This window comes from Rattus norvegicus, chromosome 1, assembly GCF_036323735.1.
Source record: "Rattus norvegicus strain BN/NHsdMcwi chromosome 1, GRCr8, whole genome shotgun sequence".
Lineage (NCBI taxonomy): Eukaryota > Metazoa > Chordata > Mammalia > Rodentia > Muridae > Rattus > Rattus norvegicus.
Window position 1 is genome coordinate 28,083,453 of NC_086019.1, and position 27,533 is coordinate 28,110,985.

The following is a 27,533-nucleotide window of genomic DNA, read 5'->3' on the forward strand; positions in this document are numbered from 1 at the left end:
AAGAGAGCTTTATAGTGACCTTCTTGTGCACAACGCGGGGAGGAGGGGAGAAGAACTATGCCTGCCATACAAAGCCCTGCGGAAAGCTTTTGTAGTGGTTTTATTTGTATTGGCTAATTCAAGTGCCCCTTAACAACACACTGGCAGATGCACACAGCAGAGAAGCCCTCTTCAGAGAAAAAAGGAAACGTGGCTAATGCATGCAGCGGACGTGGGTCAGTCACAAATAATTGTGCTAAGTGAAAGAAGCCAAACAAAATGAGTGTGCATGACAGTATAACGTGATGATATAACACTCTTGAAACTGCATATTCAAAAGAGAAAGAAGGAATGTTAGCGGTTGCCTAGTGAAGACAAGAGTTAGGGGGACTGGGAAGAGGAAATTACAAAGAGTGGCTAGGAGGTAATATATATTTTTCAGGCACCAGTAGTAGGGATGGCTGCATGGATATACATACATACATATAGACATACATACATACATACACACATGAATGCGGCTGGCAAAAATAAGCAAAGGTTAAGTTGTAACACATGAAGTTATTTTGTTAGATAGTATGGGAGATACAAAAACCAATCTCTATTGAAAACAAAACAGTGCGTTAGGGCAGGAAGGTGGCTCAGGCAATGAGGGCACCTGCTACAAGATGACAACTGAACTCTGAGTCCCAGGACACTTTAGGAGGAGAGAACCACCTTCCATGGGTGGTTCTCTGACTTCCACACACAAGGCTTAGCATGTTTACACCCACAGGACACAGCTCAGGTCTCCACAAATGCACATTAATAACTGTAATAAAAATGCCTATTTTTCTAGTAGGCTTCCCGGTGATTTTAATTTTCTTGTATATCTTGGTGCCCAATCTAAACCATTCAGAATGGACACTGAGTACTCTGGGAACGTTAAGCATCCTGTATCCAGCTTCAGTTTCAGAGAGTGGACTGTCATTTGCATGGTGGGTTTGGAGGCTGACAGCATGAGACTCCTAACAGGATTCAGGCAGTCTGCTGAGGTCACTGTTTTAGGTCACTCCATGACGAGGTCACTCACCAAAGTTGGTTGGTGGGGTCACTTAGCCGAGGCATCCCAATCTTTGGAAATGTGCTTTTCACAAGCTCTGACGTTCTCACCCCACCATTTTTTTCTCTCACCTCCAGCTAGAAGAGGAAATCACAACATTACGACAAGTTTTGTCAGCAAAAGAAAGACATCTGGTTGAGATCAAACAGAAACTCGGCATGAACCTGATGAACGAGTTAAAGCAGAACTTCAGCAGGAGCTGGCACGACATGCAGACCACGACTGCGTGAGTATCTTGCAGAACGTGAGCTAGGGAATCTGCGGCCCAGTCTGGCTTCTGGGGCTCCTCTTTGGTTTCTCCTACAAGGTTGACTTGGTGCTTGTAGCATGAAGAATGTATTTTCTTTAGGAGCAAGTTAAAGAAATATGAGTGGTTATTAAGTATATTGTATATAAACTATAAAGGAACTTCCTGAACTAAACCCTTGTTGACTAGAACTCTTCATTCCAGGAGCGAAGGATGTATGCAGCTCTGTTGGTAGAGTGCTGGCCTGGATACAGGGAATTCTGGGCTCAGATCCTTTCCCTTCTAACCCTGGAGAGGTAGAGGTAGGAAGTTTAAGGTCATCCTCAGCTACAAACTAAGTTAGACACCAGCCTGAGAGACACCAGCCCTACCACATAAACCAACCACACAACTCAGTGTAGACCTGTTGTTGTTGTTGTTTCATTTTTAGATTTTATTATAAAAATTTTGCAAAAGAAAATCATTCTGAAACCAACCTGATCCAAAGTTTATGCATAGCATTACCTTCGCAGTTAGAATAGTCATTTGAAAAGGATACTGTGTCCACTGGATTTTATTCTTTCACTATCAGAGATATTTTTATACACTTATCCACCACCAAACCCAAAAATTCTGTGTCCGAGTTAGAACTACAAAAACAAGTAGCTTTATATCCTCTTTCATAATCGTGTGCATTATCCAAATTCCGTCCCTCTGTACCCGTAACATTCAGCCTTTGTGTGTTCATCTTTCTACGTTATGTCTCCAACACACGTGTTTATTTGTGGTTAGATTTTGCATAAGAGGGGAATATGAAATATTTTCATTTCAGAGATTGTGTGACCTCACTTAATATTACACACTCTAAATCCATCCTATTTTCCTGAAAATTTCCTGACATTTTCTTTAGAGCGCGCATGCGCGCGTGTGTTTGTGTGTGTGTGTGTGTGTGTGTGTCTGTGTGTCTGTGTGTCTGTGTGTGTCTGTGTGTGTTGGATTTTCATTATCCATTTATCCGTTGATGAATAATTAGGTTAATTCCAACTCTTTGCTATAGTGAATAAAGTAGAAATAAACTTGGGGTGCAAATATCTCTGAGGTAAGTAGTAGGGTTCTCTGGCTCTGAAATAGCTGGGTCATATGTAGGTTCTGTTTTTAATATTTGGAAAATCTCAAGACGAATTTTCACAATGACTGCATTAATTTGCACCCCACCAATAGTGAATAAATATTATCTTTCCATGTCCTTTCCAGAATTTGTTGTCAGATTTACTGATGTTAGCCGTTCTGAGTGGGGGAGTTGGTAGCTCCAATCTTCTGGGAATGGGCAGAAATCAGGAGCCGCCTCCGTGTACACTTGTTACTGCTCTTTCTGATCCTGTAGCCTTGGTGATTGTTAATTATCATGGGATGGTGAGGCCAGGTGACTTGGCATAGAATGGGACATCTTGATAATTAAACTAGTTTTCTCTTAGATGATCTTTTTTGAAAAAGGTTTTTACATAAGAGATTTTTCTTCTTTTTGTATGTTGAGTATTAATATTTCCTGTCCAGATTCTTAACTTTAGCCCAAGTTCATCCACTGAGACCCTTTGAGCTAGACATTTCTTTCTTGCTCCATTCTGTGGAATATAAAATCCCTCCTTCACCTGTGTCTGATACCTGTGGGAATCAGTTCTCTCTGTGGTTCTTTGCTCCTAGGCTCAGTACCTGGTAGCAAGAAGTACCAATAATTGATAGCAATTATTTCAGGTTTTTGTGAGACAAAAATTTCGTCTCTTAGCTCTTAAGCACTAATGCTCAAGACCTTTTGGTGCTGTGTGAAGATGCCCTGTGTATGAGGCTCCCCAGAGTAGGTACCTTGGTTTCCATGGGAAGTTTTTTCTCTTTGCCTGCTGTGTAGCCCATCTGCCTTCCAGGTTTCTATGTGTGTGCACCCAAAACTTCATCTAGTTAGGATAATGAAGGACAGGACGGAGCCAGGGGTCTTTGAGGTTCATTTTCAGAAGCTAGCTAACCGGTTAACTTCCCTTGTCAGATGATGCAGATGTAAAAGGGAGACTATAAACCACATGCCCGTGTGCATTAATTTAAAATTAGTACTGGAACAACATTTATAGAGAAAACATCTTGTGTCTGTATGGATACGGGACCTACCAATAATAAACTTGATTGCCTACAGCTTAGGCAGGAAATAGGAGGTGGGACATCCTGTAGGCGGAAGGAATGCTGGGATACTCAGATAAGAGATTCACTGGGAAGATGTGATGAGACAGGTGCATGGTACCTCAGCATAGGTAACAGCCACATGGTAGAATATAGATTAGAATTATGGGTTATTTTAAGTTATGAGCTAGTCAGAGAAGAGCCTAGCTATATGGGCAAGGTATTTGTAAATATGTTTCAAGTCTCCATCTTATTTCTGGGAGCATGGGGCTGGGAGGAAGAACCAGACCTAACTTTAACAATCATAATATGAACAACCTCCAGAAAAGGACAGTGGAGTGCTAGGCACTAGAATAAATAAGCTTATCTATCAGTAATCTGAGCTTCTGTTTTTGTGACCAATACCAATGAGTTGCCTGATAGTATATGGCTGAACACCCTCCAGTTCCCTGGGTCTGGTTATCTCTGTATTTAATTTAGGTCTCTTGGCTTCAAGACATACTGATCTGAACTTCCCTCTGGAGTTTAAGAATAGGAAGGACTGTTTCATCTGGCCTAAATAACCATCTCAGGGGCCTCAATAACCATCTCAGGGATTAGGTAACCAAATTGCACAGAGCACTTTTGTGGCTGAAGACAGGAAGAAAGTAGAGGACGGAATAGCTGTGAAGGGTGTGTGCATAGTGCCAAAGCTGTGAGGGAGGTAAGAAGAGGGAGAGGCATATGTATCCTGAATGTGGATTCATGGAGGGAGGTTCTAGGAAGTGTTCTAGCCTAGTCCTATGGGAAAGAATGGGGTCGGTTTTTTCAAGTTTGAGAAAGAAATTGGTGTAGCCAAATAGTCTACTTGGCATAAAAGAAGAATAGCACAGATTCAGTGCCTGCCGTTATGGAGTTCACAATATAATCAGAAAGATAAGAGTTTTGTTTGGTTGGTTTTTTCATGAATGACAGAGCACTGTGGGAATGAGAAGCAGGATAGGAGCTTTACCTAGGGACATTGCCCCTCTAGGGACAAAGGAGATTTTCCAAGGAGTCCTCAGAATGTCATCAGTCTGAGAGTGACAGGTGGTGGCTCTGGAGAGTGACACACACTGGTGATGGTTCAGCAGGAGAGAAAGCTCTACCCCTAGGGAGAGCATCTAGTTAGTGTGCTTGCTCTATTAATAGTTACTTTTCCTCTGCAGGATACAGAGAGCCATAAAAGGGTCCTAACCAGTCATTTATGCAACAAGTGCTAATGAATGTCTACTATTGGCATATATTGCTTACAGGCTAACCTAAATACCAGGATAATAGGATTGACATGGTGTCTACTTCTCATTCAGTGTTGAAAGGGAAAAATGGCAAGAAACAAGGAAAGTAAGGAAATAAGCAAGCAAGGAGCTGCCAGGGAAGAATTACCAAGATAGACTGAGAGGAAGCCAACATAGGGTGATTTGCTAGTGAGAGACTTGGAGGAGAGGGTGGAAGCTGCTGGGATGGAGTCCCAGACAGGAAAATCTTGTTCTAAACGCTGATTCCACTGAAAGACTGGAAATGTCCAGGGTTAAATGATCTAGGGAAGAACTTTCAGGACGAGAAAACGTTGATACAAAGACTCTGAGGCAAGAACTCATTTTTGGTGAGTCAATAAATCTCTTAAAAAGTCTAGACAATATGTCTGTGGTGTGACAAGAGCATGGTCACTGATGCCTCTCATGTAAGTGAGAATTTAATGCCAAGGGCGTTGGATGCTACTGGAAGATTTGGAGCAGGAACTGACCTGGGTTGATATACATGTATGGATCATTTCCGTTACATTATGTGATAGATTGTGGAGGGGTATGTGCATTAGGATAAACTGACGAAAAGGTACCTTTGGAGGTCACATCATGCAACAGACCAAGGGCAACAGGTTTATTGGAGTAGGGGAAGAAATAAAGGGTGTCTTGGAGGAGAGAGAGAGAGAGAGAGAGAGAGAGAGGAAGAAGAAGAAGGAGGAGGAGGAGGGAGGGGGAGAGGGAGGGAGGGAGAGGGAGAGAGGAAGAAGAAGGAGGAGGGAGGGGGAGAGGGAGGCAGGGAGGGAGGGAGGGAGGGAAAGAGAGAGAGGAAGAAGGAGGAGGAGGAGGGAGGGAGGGGAGAGGGAGGGAGGGAGGGAGAGAGAGAGAGGAAGAAGAAGGAGGAGGAGGAGGGAGGGAGGGAGGGAGAGAGAGAGGAAGAAGGAGGAGGAGGAGGGAGGGAGGGGGAGAGAGAGAGAGAGAGAGAGAGAGAGAGAGAGAGAGAGAGAGAGAGAGAGAGAACGAACGAGAACACACACAAGACAAAGAGAGGATGGTGGGGGAAGGAACACATGAGCCAGACTGAGAGCTGGCAGGGGCAGGTGGTGAGACAGACAGACAGACAAACTGCTGCTGCTGCTGCTGCTGCTGCTGCTGCGTCCCTGAAAGGCAGGTTGGCAAAGCACCTAATTTACAACAATGGATCGGAGTTGGAAAATCATTTCTGAAGAAGGGAGAGGAATGGAGATCAGAGGGAAGGGCCTGGAGGGTCAGTCTGACAAGAAGTCCCAGTGGTTTGGAGGTAAATGCTGAGGGAAGCAGAGTGATTGAATGGGACCCACTTGTATGCTTGCACAATACCATTTGTCTCAATGTCAGGAGAGCATTGATGTCAATCTCATGGGCTGCAGATATGTCAGCCTGGATTCTGTGTACACAGGGTTGAGACCATGTCAGTACCAGGGTGATACAGAATGAGGATTTAATGAGTAAAATATTGTAGGCAGATGGTGTCTGATGCTTTGTTGGCCTGTGGTGACTCGATGCTATCATTAGGAAGATGAGACACAGAGGTAGAGGTGACACTCAATGAATGACGCGTTCTGATCATGTTTGAACTACCCCATAAGCAAATTTCAGACTGAGAGGACAACTTGACAAAAGTTAAAGCCATGTGTGCGTGCATGCTTGAGCGTGTGTGTGTGTGTGTGTGTGTGTGTGTGTGTGTGTGTGTGTGTGTGTTTAGTCATTTGCTCATGGGCACCATTGTTGAACTGGCCTTGGAGATTATTTGATAAGTTCAATGTCTGTGAAGAATGAAGCTGAACTCTTCTTAGTGGAGAAGAGCCAACCCCCTACCAGTGAGGAGAGATAAGCTTATCAACTGTATAATTATAATGTATAATTAGGAGAAAGTCTTCCACTAACCCTATTTCCTTGACTGCTGGGGGATGGTGGAAGAGGGAGTTTATTAATATGTCTGGAGCAGCGATATCAAAAATATTTCTCCCTGAAGTAATTAAATACCACTCTGCTAGTATCCATGACTCTCATTCTAGCACACATTCTATAGGATAAAAACGTGGAGATGAGAGGATGATGAACTGTGGCAAGTTATCTGGGAAAAATTAGACTTCAAAGCCCTGAGAAGAATTTCAGCTCTCCGAGAGCATGTGTGATTCCCAGAGGCGATACTTTGCATAATGATTAGGCAATCGCGACCTATTTAGTTTGATTTATAATGAAAAGAAAATCTATGGTATGCTAATGAAAGATCTTGGCATGTTTTCTTCAGCAATAGGATTCAAATGGCCATAGGACCCAAGTGAGAAAGAATAATTACATAATGGACTTAGATTGTTTCCTTCATAGAAATAGCTCAGGAACACAGAAGCAGGACAAGGGGTTATCATGTGTGTGTGGGGGGGGGTAGTTGTTCTCATTCTTGCCCATTTTGTTCATACCTAACTTCTTTTATTGTCTTTTGGGCTTCAAGGAGGCAGGGTACAGGTGGGTGGCTTAGCCAGTATGGCTGTTCAATGTTCTGTTTTGTGAACCCATGAAATTCTCCTCTGACTAATCTACCTCTGGGCATTGTACCACAGGCCTAATGGTAGGTCCACAGAGGGTAGGAGGTTTTAGAAAGGATTGTAACTCCTCCATCTTTTTTTTTGAAAAGCACGCACAGCACTAAGCTGCACAGAAAGAATTTGGCCTAACTCGCAGCATTTCAGAGACTCACAGTGCTTGAAAAGTGAGGTTCAGTTTATGATTTATTTACTCTGTGATGGTGGGCTTGATTTTTTTGGGTCATCATGGTCTGAATGAAAATTATCTCTCGTTGTGAGGAACACTTTGTAGCTCTGTTGCATTCAGAAGTATCAATGAAGATTAAAAACCTCATTTTAAAAGTTCTGTATGTCCGATCTCCCTTACAGTTAGTTCTCTTTACCTTCAGAGTGCTACTTATTACTCAAACCGAGAAGTAGGTTCTTTTTTCCAGACAGAAGTGATAAATTTATATTTTAATAACACACTAAAGATGCCTCAGAAGAAAATTATCATAAATAGTTTGGTGTGTACATCCTTGGTAAAATGTTAAAAAGACAATCATTAAGGGAATGAAGTCTTTTAAATCTCTTTTTAGGGGACATATGTTCATGCTGCGAAATATCATGGAAGAAAACAGTTGATGTTATAGTCCTTTCTTCTAGTTATACGTAGAAAATGCTAAAGTCCAAGTCACATACTGCTTTCCTTTTGAGTATTAGCACTGCCTTTTAAGATCGTAAACCGTATGGTCTATGTGAACTACCAAGGGAATTTTTATAGAAAAAGGCCAATAGAATTCTTTGTATTTGGCTTGGAGAAGATCTCCAAAGAATTCTACAGAAGATGCCCTGTGTACTGGCCAAACAGCTCACCTGGCTATTAAGTGCTTAACATTTCAGCCAAGCTCACTCAGTTTGAGATAAAGTTCAACCAGGACTCCACATCAAATTACAGAGTGTACACACGGTACGACCCCTGAGGTACCCTTCATGTAGGCTGTGCTGTAAGTGGTGCTCCTTAGAGCTTCTAAGTACTCTTGAGTTCAATGACCTATTTCTCATAGGCCCTTGGTTGCTATGGTGTGGGTAATCACTTCCCACATACAACTCCTTCTCACTGCCTACCCCTGGAGATCTTTTTTGGGTTATTGATTCTAGGCATCATGCAAAATGACTACTAACTGTTCTTAAGAAACAGTTTGCCTAATGAAGAGGTAGAAAATGAAAAACACACACACACACACACACACACACACACACACACACACACACACCTTAGAATTGTGTCTGTGTGCACTCATTCGTGCATTTGCATGCATAATTGCTTGTACACATGTTTACACTTACATGTGGAGGCCAGAAGACCTCAGGTGGTGTCCCTCAGGCCCTGTTCAGCTTTATTTTGAGACAGAATCTCCTGCATATCTTAAAATTCTTACAATATGGTGTTATTTTCTCTACATGAAACTGGAACTATAAAAAGCTGACCCAACTCATCTCAATGTCATCTCCAAGGCAACAGGGCACTATGGGGGAAGGGAGGCACCAGCTCTGTCGCCATGGAGCCACCACACTCTTCTGTCTCTCCATTCATCGTGGGTAATCTGAAGGAGTCTGTTCTATTGGCCTTCAGATTTAACATTAAGGGCTCAAGGCCCAAAATTTAACTCTCAGCGCCACACATGTGCACGAGGAAAGAAAAACAAATAGTAATAAAAGGACCAAAATGGAGTTACCAGTTACGTCTCAGAAATAGTGACTCCTGGAATCCTTAGTGCTGCATTGAACCAAGCACAGGCTGCACTGTGACTTTGAAATTAAAAGTGGAAAGAAAGGATACGCATTTTTCATTGTTGATACAAAAACGTCACTAGCACAGCAGTGTTCCTGTGTGCCTAACTGCCATTAGTGGGAGTGACTTTAAAACAATGCAACATTTACTGCTTACAATATGACCTTATTTCTAGCCAGTTTTAAATTAAGCCATCAAATTCAGAGTGTTACACGTGTTCAAAAAAAAATATCTCATCTCAAAATCCAAATCCCTCTCAAACAGTGTTAAACTACATAGAGCGCCCTTAGAAGAAGTAAGTATGCAGGCTAATTGCAAGAAGCCGTTAAACCATGCAAAACTGATGCATCAGAAGGAACTTTCTAGGCTTACTCAGCCCCCTGTGATGGTCACCCTTGTTGCTTGTCTTCTGTGTCCTTTAAGTATCTTTCAGGCCACTGAATCAATGCTGTGCGGCTTCCCATAGACATTCCTCCTTAGCCTTCCTTGGTTGCCTTTCTTTTCTTCCCCTGCCGTCCTGCTAGGCCTTAATTCTTTTATGCTGCCATTCACATAGCCAAGGCTCCAAGAGGCTATGGCTCTATTGGATAGAAAAAGGTGGCTTCTAGTCTTCTTTGGAGTGCAGGCATTTAATCCTTCCAAGTAGAACATTGCCACTAACCTAACCCCTTCCTTGCCACATTTCCTGCTATCACCAAGTGGAAAAATTAGAGCAGAGTATCTCAGGTTTGATAGAGCCTGGAATCTTTGGGAGCAGTGAGGCAGCTGGGGTGACTGAAGCAGGGTGAGCAAGGAAAAGACAGAGTGAGGGTGGGTAGGGCTGAGGGACGAGGGAGGTCTTTGACTTTGGATTTCTCTCCATGAAATGAGACGCTGGTGAATGGTGAGGAGAAAATCAAGACTTGGCTTGATGTTTTTTAATGGCTGTTTCTGGCTGGTGTGTGGGAGACACTGTAGGGAGAGAAAGGTAGAAGTGGGAAGACACGTTAGGGCACTGTCGCAAGATTCAGGTATGTGCTGGAGCCAGATGGAGAGTAGGGGTGCTGAGAGAAGTGGCAGGTTCTAGTTCTGTGAAAATTGAAATGAGGCAGGAGGACTTCTTACTGGATCAGAGCTGGAGGAACAAAGGTCAAAGGTGATGTTGGTCTCCCTTGGAAACCAATAATGGATTGCTTCATTTCCTCGACACTATGCATGGAGATTTTGTATAGGAAAAATTGCTTCTGGATGTATTGTTTTTTGTTTTTTGTTTTTTTAATTGTGCTCTCAGTAAAGAGAGTTCTAGAATAAGGTGAACTCTAAATCCTACTCCATAGTGCATAGATATGTCTCATGTACATATTGTGCTTTTCTTCCCTCCACAATGCCCCCATTCTTTTTTTTTTTTCTTTTTTTCGGTGCTGGGGACCAAACCCAGGGCCTTGTACTTGGTAGGCAAGCGCTCTACCACTGAGCTAAATCCCCAACCCCATTCTATTTTTTAATCTACTTTTTATAGATCTGGTTTCATGGCCCCATTACTACTTTATGAAAAGCCTATCAGCATCCTCGAAATCTAATTGGGTGGGAGTTCCAGATTTTTTGACATGATTTTTTTTTGATAAATACAATGTCTTTATTTTCATAATTCTCTTTTTAAAATATGTGCATAGAACTGGAGGGCTTCTAGATGGTTGTGAGCAGCCTGATGTAGGTGCTACCTAACGTGGTCCTCTACGAGAACAGCAGTACATGCTCTTACCCACTTACTCTACAGCCCTAGATATTTAAACACTGTTGAATCCAGTTCAGTCTACTACTTTTGGATCCTTTTGAGTGGATGGTTTGTTCTAAAGAATGTCAGCCTATGCCATTTGGTAATTGGAGAGCACTAACTCATGTGATAATGACTAACATCCTTATTACTAATCCTTTACATTTACTACGATGGTAACTGCCTTCTTTTTAGCAGCAACTTGTATTTTAATATTTTATATCAAGTATAAACAGCCAGGTTTATATTTAGTTTCAATTGGCCATAGCTTTACCACAATTAAAATATAAAATTATAATGTAATGTAAAAAGTAAAATTATACTTTGAATATGCTATCTTCAGACCTCTTCAGAAAAAAAATATAAAATTAGATTTTTCTGGACGGCCCTTTCTTCCATCCCCTGACTACTCCTTTGCTGTGTGACCTGTCACCAGCCAGGGCTCGCCATACACCATCTGTTTTTTAAAGCCATAAATAAACTCCAAGTCAATGACTTATTTATGAAATACTTTTGAAATTTACAGGTTCATAGCCAGGAAAGAAGTAAGGTTAAAAACCTAAGGTCTTAAGAGTTGCAATCACAGAAAAACACACATGGTATGCACTCATTGATAAGTGGATATTAGCCCAAATGCTCAAATTCCCTAGATGCACAGAACACATGAAACTCAAGAAGGGTGACCAAAAATGTGAATGCTTCACTCCTTCTTTAAAGGGGAACAAGAATACCCTTGGGAGGGAATAGAGAGGCAAAGATTAAAACAGACACAGAAGGAACACCCATTCAGAGCCTGCCCCACATGTGGCCCATACATATACAGCCACCAAACTAGATAAGATGGATGAAGCAAAGAAGTGCAGGCCGACAGGAACCGGATGTAGATTTCTCCTGAGAGACACAGCCAGAATACAGCAAATACATAGGCAAATCCCATCATTAAACCAGTGAACTGAGAACGGGACCCCCATTGAAGGAATCAGAGAAAGGACTGAAAGAGCTTGAAGGGGCTTGAGACCCCTTATGAACAACAATGCCAACCAACCAGAGCTTCCAGTGACTAAGCCACTACCCAAAGACTATACATGGACTGACCCTGGACTCTGACCTCATAGGTAGCAATGAATAGCGTAGTAAGAGCACCAGTGGAAGGGGAAGCCCTTGGTCCTGCCAAGACTGAATCCCCAGTGAACTAGATTGTTGGGGGGAGGGCGGTAGTGGGGGGAGGATTGGGAGGGGAACACCCATATAGAAGGGGAGAGGGAGGGGTTGGGGGATGTTTGCCCGGAAACCGGGAAAGGGAATAACAATCGAAATGTAAATAAGAAATACTCAAGTTAATAAAGATGGAAAAAAAAAAGAGTGGCTGGTTGCTATTTTACTGTTTTTCTTTGAAATGTAAGTATCTAAAAGGGGGTATTTTCTACACATAGCAACCTTCACAGTGAATTTTGTTAATTGTGGTAGAAGTTTTGGCTCCAAGCTAGCAAGAGACTTCAGCCAAACTCTAGGATGAAGGAGGGTCTCCTTTCACTTCCTCCATCCCCGTAATTCTCCTTGTCCTTTTTGTTCCTTAAGATTTATTTATTTATTTTATGTACGTGAGTACACTGTCACTGTCTTCAGACACATCAGAAAAGGGCATCAGACCCCATTACAAATGGTTGTGAGCCACCACACGGTTGCTCGGAATTGAACTTATGACACCTGGAAGAGCAGTCAGTGCCCTTAACCACTGAGCCATCTCTCCAGCCCCTCTCCTTGTCTTTCAGTTCTGTTTCATTGCTTACTATGTATAGCTCTAGTTGGTGGCATGCACCTGGGAAAGTGGAGGACCTAAAAGTAAGGTGGACCAAAGTCTTATGCGATTGCCAACTTTACTCAGAGCCATCATCAGACAGTTTATACTCTGAGGTTAGTTAAGAAGAGTCACTTGAGTAAAGTGTACAGTCACAAGGACAAGCTGCACATGGCAACGACATGTTTTTTCATGGAGGCACATGAATAACAACAGCTGAAGTAATCTCAATTCTGAGTTTTGAAGAAATTGAGGTCGCAATACTGACTTGGGTTTTATTGCTGTGAAGAGACACCGTGACCATGGCAACTCTTATAAAGGAAAACATTAAACTGGGGCTTGCTTACAGATCAGAGGTTTAGTCTATCATTTTCATGGTGGGAAGCATGGTAGCATATAGACAGACGTGGTGCTGGAGACGTAGCAGAGAGTTCCACATCTAGATCCACAGGCAGCAGGCAAAAGATGAGATGCACTAGGCCTACCTTGAGCTTCTGAGACTTCAAAGCTCACCCCCAGGTACTCATTTCCTCCAAGGCCACACCTCCTCCATCAAGGCCACACCTCCTCCAACAAGGCCACACCCCCTCCAACAAGGCCACACCTCCTCCAACAAGGCCACACCTCCTCCAACAAGGCCACACCTCCTCCAACAAGGCCACATTTCCTAGTAGTGATGTAGTGAAATGCTGCTAATTAAGGTTGAAGTCCATTGGACGCAGCACAGTTAGGACACTCCCTCCATTAGCTGTTCTTCTCCCTCTCTGACCTTGTCTGGGGAATTCTAAGCCCACACATATCCTCTGCCTGAGGAATGTCACATAGCCTCAATTAAATTACAGGATCAATTTCCTTTCTCCTGACAAAACCTGTTCATCCAGCACCTGAGATTTCTGAAATGCTTCCCCATGCTAATGAGGCATTCCAGGTACCCTGAGCCCCCAGCCAATGACCTTTGCCCATTCTCAGTGCTCCTACCCTCAGTCCCCCAAATCTTAAAAGCTTTGACTCACCCAGAGTAAAGTTGATCTGCCTCCTGATAGCTGGTCAAGGTATGGTTTATTTACCTTAAGTACTCACTGGGCTTCTGAATACCCCTCCACCCCATCTCTGCTCCCTCTATCCCCTATGGATTATATCATCCACAAGAGCTAAGAGACCCACCCACACAGTGACATTCCCTATGGACCCATGGGGGCCATTTTCTTTCGAATCATCATCACACAAGACTCTTGTCCTTTTTTATTGGAGTTTTCTCATGTACTCAGAATTCTCACATGACTCCAGTCTTGGGCTGTGTTCTGACTCTTACCATGATTCTCTTTTAATTCTAGGTACAAAAAAACACACGAAACCCTGAGCCACGCAGGGCAGAAGGCAACAGCAGCTTTCAGTAATGTGGGAACTGCCATCAGCAGGAAGTTTGGCGATATGAGGTAAGTCAGCAGAAAAGAGTCGGCCAAAAAGCACTGTGTATAGGGAGGGTATTCCTTCTTTAACGGGTAAAACCACACTGGTGACAGAAATACATTTTTATGTTGGGATATTTTCTGTTTGAAGATTAATTTAGAAGCCTGTCACCAACCATACTCTCTCTACCAATAAAAGCGGAAGTTAGAGGGAATGAGGAGGGGTTTCAGAACAGCGCAGCGCACGAAGAACCTGGCTGGTTTTAACTTTTCTCTTGGCTGTGAACAGAAAAAGGCAATGCCCGGAAGAACTCACTTTGTTTCATAGCTTGAAGGTGTAGTTCATCCCCACCAGGAAGTCATGGTGGCAGCCGAGGTGTGAGGCAGCTCTTCCCTAGTCAGGACGCAGGGAGCAGTGAATGCTGAATCTCTCTTTTTAGTCCCGGAGCCCGAGGGCTAGCAAGTCTTCCCCTTCAGTTAAGCCTGCTTAGAAACAGCCTTCTAGATGCATCCAGAGACACATTTTATAGTCATTCTAAATCTAACCTAATTGACAACGCATATTAAGCATCATATCTCTTAATTTAAATGATATAGAAAAATATTCCGTGGGGTCAGCTCTGATAAATTATTATAGGATACATTTTTGTATTCAACTATCTGGTATATTTTATAAGATGATACTATTTGTCTTATATTTCTGGTAATTTTCTTTCTTTCCTTTACCAGTATATGGAGATACATTAATCATTTTTACACCTTCATTTTTAATAACTGAGTCATCATGTAGTTCACAACAACAGTAAGAGCTTTAAGTAACTATCCTGCATGGGGCATTTGTCAGGTAAGGAGGATATGAAGATAGATTTTGAACTGTACCTAACATCCTTACTGGAGAAACAAAGGAAACAGTGTTATATAGGGTATTTTTATTTTTTATATTAGATGTATGGGAAATGTTTCACAATGCCATATTTGTATTATTTAAATGCCTGTTGATTAATTTTGAATTTGACTGATGTGGCTTAGGAGATCCTTCTTTAGAAATCAGTTTTATTTTGCTCCAATTTATTTAGACCAATTTTTCCCCCCGAGAAAAGGTTTCTCTGTATAGCCCTGAATGTTCTGGAACTCACTGGCCTCAACTTCAGAGATCTACCTGCCTCTGCCTCCTAAGTGCTAGGATTAAAGGCATGAGCTAGCAACGCATACCCGAATTATTTTTTAAGTTGGAAAGTTTTAAGTTTCTCTTAAAAATTTATGTATATATTTATGTCATAAATTTCTTAAACTATTTTTTTTAATTTTTGATTCCTAGAAACAAATGTTCATGTCTTTGTACTTCGTGTTTTACATCAAAGGTTGTTGGATTATGTTTCATATTCAGGAACCCGGCTAACTAAGTATTTGTGTGGACAATTATAGATGATTATAGATATGTGCGTGGACACTCTCCATTGTTTTATCTTCATTTTTATTAATGCTACATTATCAAAAGACATTGAAAGCGTTCAGAGGCAGCATGTGATTTTGTATTATTACAATTTTATTAAGTTTAAAGTTGTATCAGTGGTATTAAACTATTTATCTGAACAAATATCTCTTATACAAGAAAGACCCTTCTGCCCATTGAATGTGAGGAAATATGTTTGGCTATGTTTATGAAGTTTAGTCTTTACATGTGCAGTTGAAATCTTTCTCTTGAACACTAGAACCTTACACGACCCTGCCAAGCAGTGTTCCTCCATCTTTATGAGTCCTAATAGAATCTCTGAAGCATTGTTAAACATGCTTTTCCAAATTGCACTTCTCCAAGATTGTGCTCAGAGGGGCTTGGGTGGAGGCTGGAATCTGCCTCCGGACCAGGCACGTGTGAAGTGAGTGCTTCAGAATACAATTGATCCATCTTCTACTGAATGTGTTCCCTTATGAACTGTAGAGGAGAGGAGCATGGGCTAAGGCTATGACTCAGTAGTGGAGGACTTTGCATACATGAGGGAGCGCTTGGGTCCCATCCAAAGAAATCAAAGTGAGGGAAAGCCAAGTAGTGACGCCATTTGGGCTATTATAGAGCAGGGCTGTATTGAGCATTTAAATGTTAGTTTAATCTTTATTTTATGACTGTCTCAAAGTGGTCCTTACAAGAAGGAAATCAGTATTCACCTATCATCTTGTCTTTCTAAATAGTGAGGAACGAAGGCAAGAGTGTTGGTATACTCTGGTTCTTATTGTAGCAGTTGTCAACTGCCTTTCCTCCTGTTTTAAGGAGCTTTGTTTTAGCATAACTCATGTCCCAGAAGTTCCACGATATTCATTAATGACAACTTCATGTAAGGTACACAACTTCCATTGTTCAGTGGCAGTTTCTGTGTGCTAGAGTTATGTCCGTAGTAAAGCAATTGCCTAGCATTTATGAGGTCTGTGACTCTAGCCTCGTTGCTTTCAAACAAATAGTGACTAAAAATCCCGGGATATACAGTATATTTCTAGAGATTCAAATATAGTTCTGAAAATTTTCATAAAGTTGGAAAAAGCGATATATTTCTCATTATTCATCAAGTATTAGAAAGACTTTTAAGTTTTAAATTTTACTTAAATAAGTAATGTGTAGGTGTTATTTAAAAATTTCTCCAGGTTAATACCCTCAAGTGAGAAAAAAAGGTTTTTACATTTTATTCAAACTAATGTGTTAATTTATAAAAGAATAGTAGGAAATGTTAAAACGTACTTTACTTTAAACCTTCTGTTGTTTTAAAGTATGCTGTTACCCTATATTTGTATCCATTATACTATAAATTCCTCTATGTGTCTAAATTCATGACCATGGTCAGTCTTTTTCTCCATTTGTGAATAGCATTAGTTATACTTGCCCCACCTGTCTGTTAAAGTCACGTGATATCCATGAGGCGAAGTCTGAGGAAGTGTGAAGTGTTGGGTTGGTTCATATAACAACATTGGCATCGTCTCAGAAGTTCTCAGTGTATCTGTCCAAATCATGATCCAGTGGGGACCAAATGTTCAAAGGAAACATGATGAAGTTTTGCCATCAATATATTGCTGTGGCAAAAGCAACTTGAAGAAAAATTTTAACTGAGTGTTAAACAAAAATCCTTAAGACACATTAAAAAGTCAGCACCATTAGCTGTTGTTTCTGCATCTATAGTTCCCACCAACCGCAGGTTGAAAAGGTTGTAATTCATCTTTATTGAGCATGTACAATTTTTTGTAATAAGATTCTCTTAGTAAAAAGGCCTGGCAAATGTTATAGACTTTTAACCTGTGTTAGGTACCACACGTAATGCAAGCAATGAGTATAGAAGCAATGTGCAAACACTGAGGGACTCTATCCAAGGACTCAAGCATCCTAGGGTTTCCATAGCTACTCAGGGTCATAGGACCCTTTGCCCTCAGCATGCACAGAGAAGGCAAAGTGTGTACTCAAAAGAACAGTGCATAGGGTTGCTCAAACCTTTCTTTTGGGCTCTTACAAAGGAACAAAAACCACAAGGGGAACATTTCTTCACAGTCTGTGCTAACTCTGCCCCATTCTTTTCTTCCATGCTGCCTGGCTGCAGGTCTCATTCTATTGGGTAAGCACACTATGTTGAGTCTGTGAGGCTGTGTGAGAAAGTCTGCAGCTTCCTCCTCCCCTGCCAGTCCCTTCTACCCATGGTTCTCAGCAACCTTCATGCTGTGCCACAACCAGAAAAACACGACCATTTTCTGGAGCATGCGTGCTAAGGAAGAGGCCAGTTGTGCAGTGCTAAATCCACATCTTCCCTACTGGTTTCATTTGTTAGACAGTCCATTAGCTTGAGTTCTCTTCTGTCAGCGCCATTTCTTCCAACATCGACATGGTCCTTAGAATATAAAGATGTAAAGATTTTGTTTTGAATAAAACTTGCAGAATGTGGAGTTGAGAAACAGAGAACTATTTCCCCCATCACTGTTCTTCCAATTTCTTTCACTTTAACACACTGATGTCTGAACTTCAATTTCTATAGTTTTACTGGACAATACTTATATTAATAAGTTGGAGGTTTTCAGCCTAAGTGACAGGCTGCCCCCAGTAAATCTGCTTTTATATACTTTTTAATTCAGCTTAAATTAGCTTATTTCATCAGCAGAGAAAATCTACCACTGAGGACTTCAACTTAAACCTTTTTTTTTCTGGAATCACAGTATGAACTTAATCCACCCCTACCCCAGCCCAACCCTCACCCAGACTGTATTTAATGAGATGAGCAGATTGGTAATACTGGATTTCCTGTAGTCATGTGTTTTAAATGCAATTTCCATATATAGTCTTTGGAAGGCTACAAATGCTGTCTGAATGACTTGACATTTCAATAGTAGGCTGCCCATCCCAATGGTGTTAGTTGATAGTTTCTGGGATGTGTGACCCAAAACCTGTTAGCTTCTAGGGCAGTGGTTTGCAACCTTATTCATGTTGTGGTAAACCTTAGCCATAAAATTATTTTTGTTGCTAATTTATAACTGAAGTTCTGCTGCTGTTTTGAATTGTAAATATAAATATCTGTGTTTCCACATGGTCATAGGCAACTCCTGAGAAAGGATTGTTTGACCCCAGCAAGGGGTTGAACCCTGCAACTTGACTAGAGCTGTTCTAGGAAGAAGAGAAAGCAGGGTCTAGGTTTAAAATGTGGGTTGAGAGCAAACCTTAACCCAGGATAATGGAACCCAGTTTGCTTCCTCCCAATGCCTCACTCCAGTTTTGGAGAAAACTCAGTAGATAATACTACACAATGAGAGGGGAGACGATAAGTCAGCTACTCTTAAGATTAAGATCCTAAAAATTAGTCTAGAATGAATGCAGAAGTCGTCTCCTTCCAGCTGGGGTGTGGGGTGTGTGTGTGTGTGTGTGTGTGTGTGTGTGTGTGTGTGTGTGTGTGTGTGTTGATTGTGGGGCTGAACTGTGTTAGCCTAGTATGTTATTCCTAGGATTCCTTTTCTTAACAATCTGCATTCCTGTGGACAGTTTCTATCCAATGGATCATTAGCATCTACCTGCCTGGCTGACCTTCCTGGCTGCTGCTCTTCACTCTTTCCCAGTATGAGAAGGAAGTGGAGACCCTGGTTAGGCAGAAGGATTCCACCCCTTCCAGATTTCCTGCAGATCCCCTAGGAACGAGAGGAAGCTTTGGCCACTGCTCATCTATTTTTCCTTACACTCTCAGAAGCTGACTGTGGCCCGTTATGCCAAGGGAAAACAAATACCATCTTGGTTGGGCGGGCAAGGAATACTTTGGATAATTAAAATTGCTGTTTTACAATTGTCAAATCAGGACTTTTTCACAAACCTAAATTCTGCTATCTTCTTCTCCCCCCTCCCTCTAATGTGCTTTGTCCCGAAGGTACTCCATCCGCCATTCCATAAGTATGCCTGCCATGAGGTAATGTGCACAAAATACATCATTTTAATGCAAAATGTACTGAAACGTCTTTATTATTACTTGTGGGTTCATTCTCCATATTTGCATAATTAAATGTAAACAAGAGAGAGTGGGGGGGAGACTCATAGGGTTGCATTCCTGTGAAGGGTGTCATTCGGATATCGAGAGCAGTTGTCTGCGGAGAGTTTACAATGACACCACAGTTCTGGATAGATTACTAGTGAGAAGCGTGGCATAGTGATACAGTGTGATTAAAACAAACTTCCTAGTGGTGAGAGTCTGGGGGATGGACATTCACAAGGGTGTGAAGAGAGGCAGGTTGTGTCACAGCTCTGCCAACAGTCAGTGTTACAGCCACGCTAAAGCCATCTCGCTGATATCGACTGCACTGTATTGAAAAAATGAAGAGTCATGGATTTGCTGCTCTCTCCATGATGCCCCTGAGGGACGCTCCAGCCGCCCGGGCTCCTGTCACTGTAGAATAAAGGAGCACATGAAGCCTCTAGGACCTTCCCACATTTCGGTCTGAATTTGGACACCCTTTTTTCATAGTCTACATTATGATTTGGAGCCATCGCAGAGGAAATCTAGTTGCCAAGAACCAAATTCTTCCAAGGGTCATTTGTGGTACCAAAGTTTATAGTTGTCCATGGTGTAATTAAATTTGATTAACCAGTACTCCCTATCCTTCGGCATGCATTCTGGTGTAATTTAATTAGAGAAATGTTCATTCTTTAATGTCTGATGATGTCTTTTCTCCACTGGGGCTATTTGCTCAATTAGTTGGTTGGGAAATTGAACCACTGTGTTTGGTTTTCCGTATTTGGTAGAAATAAGATTGCTTAGTTTGTCTTCAAACAAATTGTTAGCAGCTCCCCTAAGTTCCCACGCTGAAGAGTCCAACATAAGGCGTGTATGTAGCCCTTTGACTGGCTAAGTCTACCTCTGAGTGTCCAAAGAAGGGTTGGCTAAAACAAGAAAGTTTCTGTGAATCAGAAATCCATCTTGTGACCTAAGGGGCAACTGCATTCTCACGAACTCCCTGAAGTTGGGTTTGTGAGGAAATTAAGTTTACTAATCTAACAAGGATCCACAAAACCTCCACCTTACCTGCCTACGCACTGTAGGCCCACACAACTGATGAATGTCATGTGGGCAGGTTCAGCCAAATAAAACCTGAGGAGAAAATGAAGTGCCACACTATACAATTTTGAGTCATGCAAATGTAATTTCACCACGAAACAGGGTTATTATGAAGGATTCCTCACAGGGATCTGACTAATGTTTGAGTCATGAGCAAGGTACAAAGCTGTACCCTGCAGCCGGAATGGGCTACATTTCTAGGCCTGGGGACTGACAAAGTTGCAGAAGCAATCTTCAACAAAGCCAAAGACCCAGAGAATATATTTGGTATGCTGGTTACCTCTGGACCATCCTAGAGCCATGACTCATCCCACACCTTACAGCGAACCCCAAATGGCCTAGCCACACTCACCTATCAAGATTCTCTAAGCCATTCCTTGTATTTCATTGCCCTCTGTCCTCAAAAATGAGCAAGCAGCTTACCAAAAACAATAAAATTTAATCGACATGTTTGACTAGAATATAATGGCAATTGTTACTGAAATGTGACATGTAAAATGTAAGATACATCTTTTAGTTTATCTTCTATGTCTTTAATTGGATTTAGTGATATCAATGTGCAATGCAGTAATTTTTGCGTGTGGGCAAATCCCACAAAGAAAGCACCAAAAGACTGAAAGCCAGAAGATGGAAGGTAGATGATACAATACTGAGTCATAAATGAAATGTCTATAAGGTAGGAAGGCTCCATCTCCTAAGAGGATAGGAGAATAATACATGTAGCTAACGAGGAAATGATTTAGAGGTGATGGGGTGGGGCAGCACCATAAAACACAGCATCAACGCTCAGAAACCATACTTCCTGCAGTTTGTCACCATCCTTATCTTTTGAGGCACAGAAAGAGAAGAGCCATGAACCTATTTTTCTCCTTGAACTATTTCTTGTCTGTCTTGTCTCATATTTACTGGGGAAAAAAAAAAACCTTTAACTTTTTCGAGTTGGAAATCTTATGCATGACATTTAAACAGATCATCCACTGTTCACTAAAACAAATTAAAAAAAACTGAGCTAGGAAGAGGACTGTTGTGGCAGAAAACAATAAATTAGCAAATATATAATTAGTTATCAGTCCACTGACTTGGTGAAAATGACTTATGCAGGACTATGGAGTCCTCATGAAAGTGAATTGGGTTTTCATTGGCCACTTAATTTCCTAACACTATTCCCCCATATATGGACTCACTACTATCGTTGGATCACTGCCATGTGCTGTGTTATATATTGCACAGGCAAGTATCTGCCTATTTTACTTCAAAATATGCTATGCCTTTGTTTCTGGACCTACCTGAGCAGGACTAAACCACACTTTCAGATGCAGTTGGTGCAGGTCCCAAGCTGGCCAGCAGCTCTGGTGCAGAAGTGCTATTTACAAACAAGAAGTGAAAACCAAACTACATGGTTGCTAAGACACTGAGCCTTAAGAGCTGACCTCTCTTTTCTTATTTTAGGAATTCTCCTACTTTCAAATCATTTGAGGAGAGGGTTGAGACAACTGTTACAAGCCTCAAGGTACAGATAAAGTGAATTGTGTATGATTGGGGTCATTTTATCAGGACAGCCTACACATTACCACCATTAGTGCTGCAGGCAAGGTAGGCCCAACACCTCCTGTGTAGCTATGAGGGTAGATGAGCTTAGAGACAGACATTTTCCTCCCAAAGAGACCTGTGGATAAAATCAGCAGTGAAGAGTACTCCTGCATCAACTCCTGTGTTAATTATAAACCACTCCGTGATAGATTGCTCATGAAGGTGAACTGGGTTTTCATTCACCACTTAATTTCATAACACGTACTGAACTTTCTACAGTAGCTCACAGATCTGATGTGGACATAAATTAGCAAAACCAAACCGTTTGCCGTGTGTCGTAATGCCATCCCCTCCCACCAGTCTCCCAGACCATTACCCAGCTTCCATACTGACCACAGCACAGCACGGGCATCACAATGCCACAAAATGCAGTTTCCCAGTAATGGATTTGCTCCCTGGGTAGCAACTGAAATTATGCCCATTCCATGCTGGGTGTTAAACTTTCATAAACTGTCCATGCACAGGCGCTAATATACAGAGAGGGAGGAAGAGGCCGAAGAAAAACTAGTCTTGGCTTTCAAGGCATAAGTGTAAAACAGGAAAATCAGTTATTATCACAATCTTTTGGAAGATGCCACCTAAATAAATGTCATAACGTCTTCTATAATTGCTGTCTTGTAACCCCACACGCAGCTGCCCACCCTTCCTGTCTGTCAAGCAGAGCTTGGTTTTACTGGGCTCAATCTTTAGTGATACATAGTCTGGATCAGACCCTCCAAAACTGAAGACAGAGTCATTCCATGATGCTTTGTGATGCTTTGTGTTCTCCTAGACAGTTATTCGAAGAGATTAGTAGCCCAACCCTGTGGTTCAATTGAAATCAGCTACAAAGAGCAGTTATAATTCTGGGGACAAAGTGATAAATCCTTAGATGTAAAGTATCATGAAGAGAGAGGTGCAAATGAGGTCTGTTTGTGTGTTTGTTCAGGCTAAGAGTGAGTCTGCCACCCAAAGCATGGCAGTGTGCAGGCACTAAACACACCTGGTTAGGAAACCTGCATCCCACTTGTTTGCCACCCTGAATTTTAAAGAGGCATCTCTTTGTCGTCCTATGTTGATTTGAGAAAACAAAAGAACTAGATGAAAAGTGTAAAGGGAAACATCAATATTCATCTGATATAATACTGTGTGATTTCTACTATTAAACAGAAGCTAGAAAGAAAATTGAAATTGTGCAGCAGGATTTAAGTCAGGGTCTATTTATTTAGCCTTGACTGTCCTAGGATTCACGATGAGCCAGCCTGGTCTCAAACTCACAGGGATTCACCTGCCTTTGCCTCCTCAGTGCTGGGACTAAAGGCATGTGCTTCTAGGTCTGGTGAGAACTCAAAAATTTAAAGCCCCAAAGCAACTAGTACTCAATAGAGTAGATTATATTAAATTAATCCTACTTATTCCTGTCAGGAAAGAAACAGTACTGCCAGCTCAGGCAGGGGGAGTTAAAAGAGTTCTAGGTCAGCTTGGCCTATGTAGAGTGACAGGCCAGTGTGGATACATAGGGAAAACTCTGGGGAAAATAAATATATAAATAAATAAATGTATGATCTAAGCAATATAGAAAATTCAATTTAATAGCTGAATTTAAAGGGCAAAATTATTTTTATGACAGTTGAATTAAGTTTTTGTATTGAACTGCTTTTAAACCCTCGCTAAGTTTTTGTAAATGTCTTTTCAATTTTATTTTCTTCTATAGGTGTAAATGTTTTGCCTGTAAGTATGTCTGTGTGCCACAAGTATGCCTGGTGCCCATGTTGGTCAGGAGAGTGCTCAGATAACTTGAAACTGAAGTTACTGATGGTTATAGGCTACCATGTGGATGATGGAATCCAAACCTGGGTCTTTTGGGAGAGTAACTGGTGTTCCCATCTCTCCAGTATTGTCTAGTTAAGTTTTCAAACGGCAGCTCAGACAGCATGGACACCTTCCCATGCTGTGCACATGTCTGTATTCCTTTGATGTAGACACTGGGTCAGCAATAGCAGAGTTATCTATTCTCTACTTTCCTTTCCTTGTTTTTACACATTGTGGATGCTTAAGGAAAGGCCAGTGTGACTACTCAAGACTTTCATCACATATTTTAGAATATAAAACATTGATTTTAAGAGCTTTTTAATACAGTCATTCAGAATACTTAAGCACACATTTAAAATGTAAATTGACTTCTGTTTCTACTGAGTCAATAAAAAAGGACACAGAAGAGACTCATCATATAGTATCTGAGTTAGGATTGCTACTGTTAAGAGACACCATGACCATGGCAACTCTTATAAAGGATCTTATAAGCCATGGCAACTCTTAGAAAGGAGAACATTTAATTGGCGGTAGCTTTCAGTTTCATGGCTTTAGTCAGTTACCACCATGACGAGAAACATAACAGCATGCAGGCAGGCCTGGTGCTAGAGAAAGAGCTGAGAGTTCTACATCTTGATCCACAGGCAGCAGGAGACTGAGCCACACTGGGGATAGAGAATATGAGCCCCCAGAGCCTGCTCCCACTGACATGCTTCCTCCTCCATGCCCCTACTCAAACAAGGCCCCACCTCCTAATAGTGCCACTCCCTATGGGCCTATGGGTGCCATTGTCTTTCAAACATGACATATATTTTGTTACTTGTCTGGAAAGATGAAATTTCTACTGCTCAGGACAAAACAAAGAAAACCCCAGAAAATGGTAGTGTCAGGGGTAGGCTGGAGGGAGAAGTCAGTAGGTAAAGTACTTCTTGAGTTGCAAGCACCATGACTAGATTTCAGTTTCAAAATTCAGGGCATAGTGATGTACAGTTGTAATCCTACCTCAGGGAAGGTGAAGACAGGTAAAGAAGGTGAAGAAGGTGAAGATCCCTGAGGCTTTCTGGCCAGCCAGCCTTGCCTCTTTGGAGAATTCCAGGGCAAAGAAAGACTGTCTGAAAAAAGTGGTAGGGTGCTGGCGGGGATGGCACCTGAGACACAATACTTGAGTTTACCCTGTGGCCTCCACATGCATATACACAATATGTACATGCACAGGTGCACACATGTACTCACAACCACACGAAGATGCATACAAACAAGAGAGACAGTTTCAAAAAGTAGGATTGGCCTCTAGTTATGTCTCAAAGAGAAACCTAAGTAAAAGTCACATAGGGATGTTTATACATTTGTAAAACTCAAAGAACTACTCTGAGATCCAATTGCAGTTTGATTGAATAAATTCTCTAGATGAACAGGGCAGATGTTCCACATCTGCAGATCTAATTATATTCCTACAGGGATTAGAATTTTACAAGTAGAAGAGATAAAGTGAAGAATGCTAAACTTGTGTGGAAATAAAGTTTGGAATCTTATCCCAGAACTGGGATGAATACTGTTCTGAAGCATAAAGGAAAGCTAACTTCACTAACTTCGTGTGCCCCTGAGGAAAAACAGTCCTGTCTGAACCCAAAAGAAGTTAAACTTCTGGTACTCTTTTTTAAAAAAGTTATAAAAATGGGAATGAATAACTAACTGGGTTTTTATCTATCTGCCCATTTCAGACGAAAGTAGGTGGGACAAACCACAGTGGTGGCAGTTTTGAGGAGGTCCTGAGCTCCACAGCACACGCCAGCTCCCAGAATGCTTCAGCAGGCATCCGGCAGACCAGAGAAGAGGATCTGCAGTGCTAGGCCCAGCCTGGGCTGCTGCCGGTCAGTTTGCCTGCTCATCCCGTTATGAAGACCAAAATCCCACCGGGAACCCCAAGTTTTGACATTGTTATTTAAATGGGGTCTCCAAAAAGTTTAATGAAATGATTTCTCTTCGCACTTGTGTTGACGATGGACCAGTCGACCATTACTCTGGAGTGTTTACAAATGTCACCTTTAAAATAGGCAACCTGGAGCACGGTCCTAACTGGTCCTATTCTTGTCTGTGTAACTCAATGTATTTCCCAAACATGCAGCTACTAATTATTAGCTTTGCTTTTGGCTCAGTCTCCATACCACTATGCATGTCTGGGAGTGCTGAGGCCTGTCAGTGTGCAGAGCCACAGGGGCACTATTTGATGACTGTCGCCTCCAGCTGGCCAAGTCACTCCAAACTTCACCAAATTGCTTGTGATCTCTCACCTACATCAATGTACATCTATTTAAGTCATTAAAATAATTCACTATAGCGATGGCTGGATCGTGTCTTTCTTTGGTTAGTCGGGGCTACCTGTTGATGACTTACTGTTGGCAGCAATGATTCTATAGTAGAACTTTTAAATCAACTTCTAACCTGATGAACTGGATAGATAAAGTTATCATCTAAGGATGCTAAGACAGCCTGACTCTAAAATTCCCTCCAGACTGCCCAGGACAGTAGATACTCAGGTCAGGAGTGTCTGAGAGAGAACCACAGGAGAAGCTGGGTCAGAACGAATTTTCAATGTAAATGATGTTCACATGTATAAAACTACGATTATCATTTACAGTAGATACTTCTCTTTTCTTCACAATAGTAACTTGATTGTTGTTTGATAGTAGGGATAAAACCTATGGCATATTTTTAAAATAAACCAATAGAGCTATTAACTAAAACAATTAATGATGATGATGATGATAATGATAATGATAAAAAACATGGACTGGAGATGTAACTCCAGGGGTTGGTAGAACACTTACCTACTATGCAAAAGTGCTAGGTTTCATCCCTTAACACTGAATAAACCAGGGATTGTGGTCCACACCTGAAATCCCAGTCCCCAGGAAGTGAAAACCCTAAGTTTCAGGCCAACTTCAGCTACATAATGAATTTAAGGCTAACCTAAAAAGTCTTCTCTTCCAGTTGACGTAGCATGGCAATCTATCCAGGCCATAGATACAGTTGAAAATGAAGCTGGTTCACAGGATCTGCTGAGGAACATTGGCACAGGGAACTGGGCTGTATACTTGACCCACAGTGGGCAAGTTAGACACCCAGCACTTCTGGCCGGGGTGCCCACATTCTCTGGCAGGAAGCCAATTCTGTCTAGCTGGCATGGAGGCAGTGCTAGCTCTCAGAACGAAGGACACAATCATCCACACTTGATCTCTGGCTGCCAGTGAATTCCTAGTGATCAGCTTCTGTGACTCTCTGCTTTCTTTTTTAAACCACATTTGGCACACTGAACTGTAACAGACAAAGCATTCTCCTACTATAAGCAATTACCTTCATCCACCAACTTCTGTCTTACAATCTGAAAACATAGTATTTAAAACTGCATAGAAAAATGTCCAAAAGCTTAATATATTAATATCTCAAAGTTTATAATACACCAACCACAGCACTTAATGTCTAAGTTTACCAGTTTTGTTAATAAACCATATTCACTCCAGAACTTAGGCACTGGAGATGGGAGGAGGGGGCGCTCCAG

At 41.7% G+C, this 27,533-nt stretch overlaps 2 protein-coding genes across 8 annotated transcripts in view; one reads left to right on the forward strand and one right to left on the reverse strand.

Moving 5' to 3' along the window:
- Nucleotides 1–26,315, forward strand: part of Tpd52l1 (TPD52 like 1) — a 118,654-nt gene extending 92,339 nt beyond the window's left edge. The window contains exons 3-9 of one of the 7 annotated variants that reach the window (XM_039091345.2): nucleotides 1,159–1,307; nucleotides 13,962–14,063; nucleotides 17,612–17,626; nucleotides 19,412–19,450; nucleotides 22,043–22,103; nucleotides 23,877–23,893; nucleotides 25,696–25,834. In XM_039091345.2, the coding sequence (XP_038947273.1) occupies nucleotides 1,159–1,307; nucleotides 13,962–14,063; nucleotides 17,612–17,626; nucleotides 19,412–19,450; nucleotides 22,043–22,103; nucleotides 23,877–23,882 (372 nt within the window). In that variant the 3' untranslated portion in view covers nucleotides 23,883–23,893; nucleotides 25,696–25,834. Of the gene's footprint in view, nucleotides 1–1,158; nucleotides 1,308–13,961; nucleotides 14,064–17,611; nucleotides 17,627–19,411; nucleotides 19,451–22,042; nucleotides 22,104–23,876; nucleotides 23,894–25,695 lie in introns of all 7 variants that reach the window. The other 6 variants (XM_006227739.5, NM_001044295.1, XM_006227737.5 and 3 more) reach the window with 6 other exon arrangements.
- The window catches only part of Hddc2 (HD domain containing 2), a 32,340-nt gene continuing 22,023 nt past the window's right edge, over nucleotides 17,217–27,533 (reverse strand). Inside the window, exon 6 of the mRNA XM_063266054.1 lies at nucleotides 17,217–17,896. Within this exon, the coding sequence (XP_063122124.1) occupies nucleotides 17,865–17,896 (32 nt within the window). The 3' untranslated portion in view covers nucleotides 17,217–17,864. The remainder of the gene's footprint in view (nucleotides 17,897–27,533) is intronic.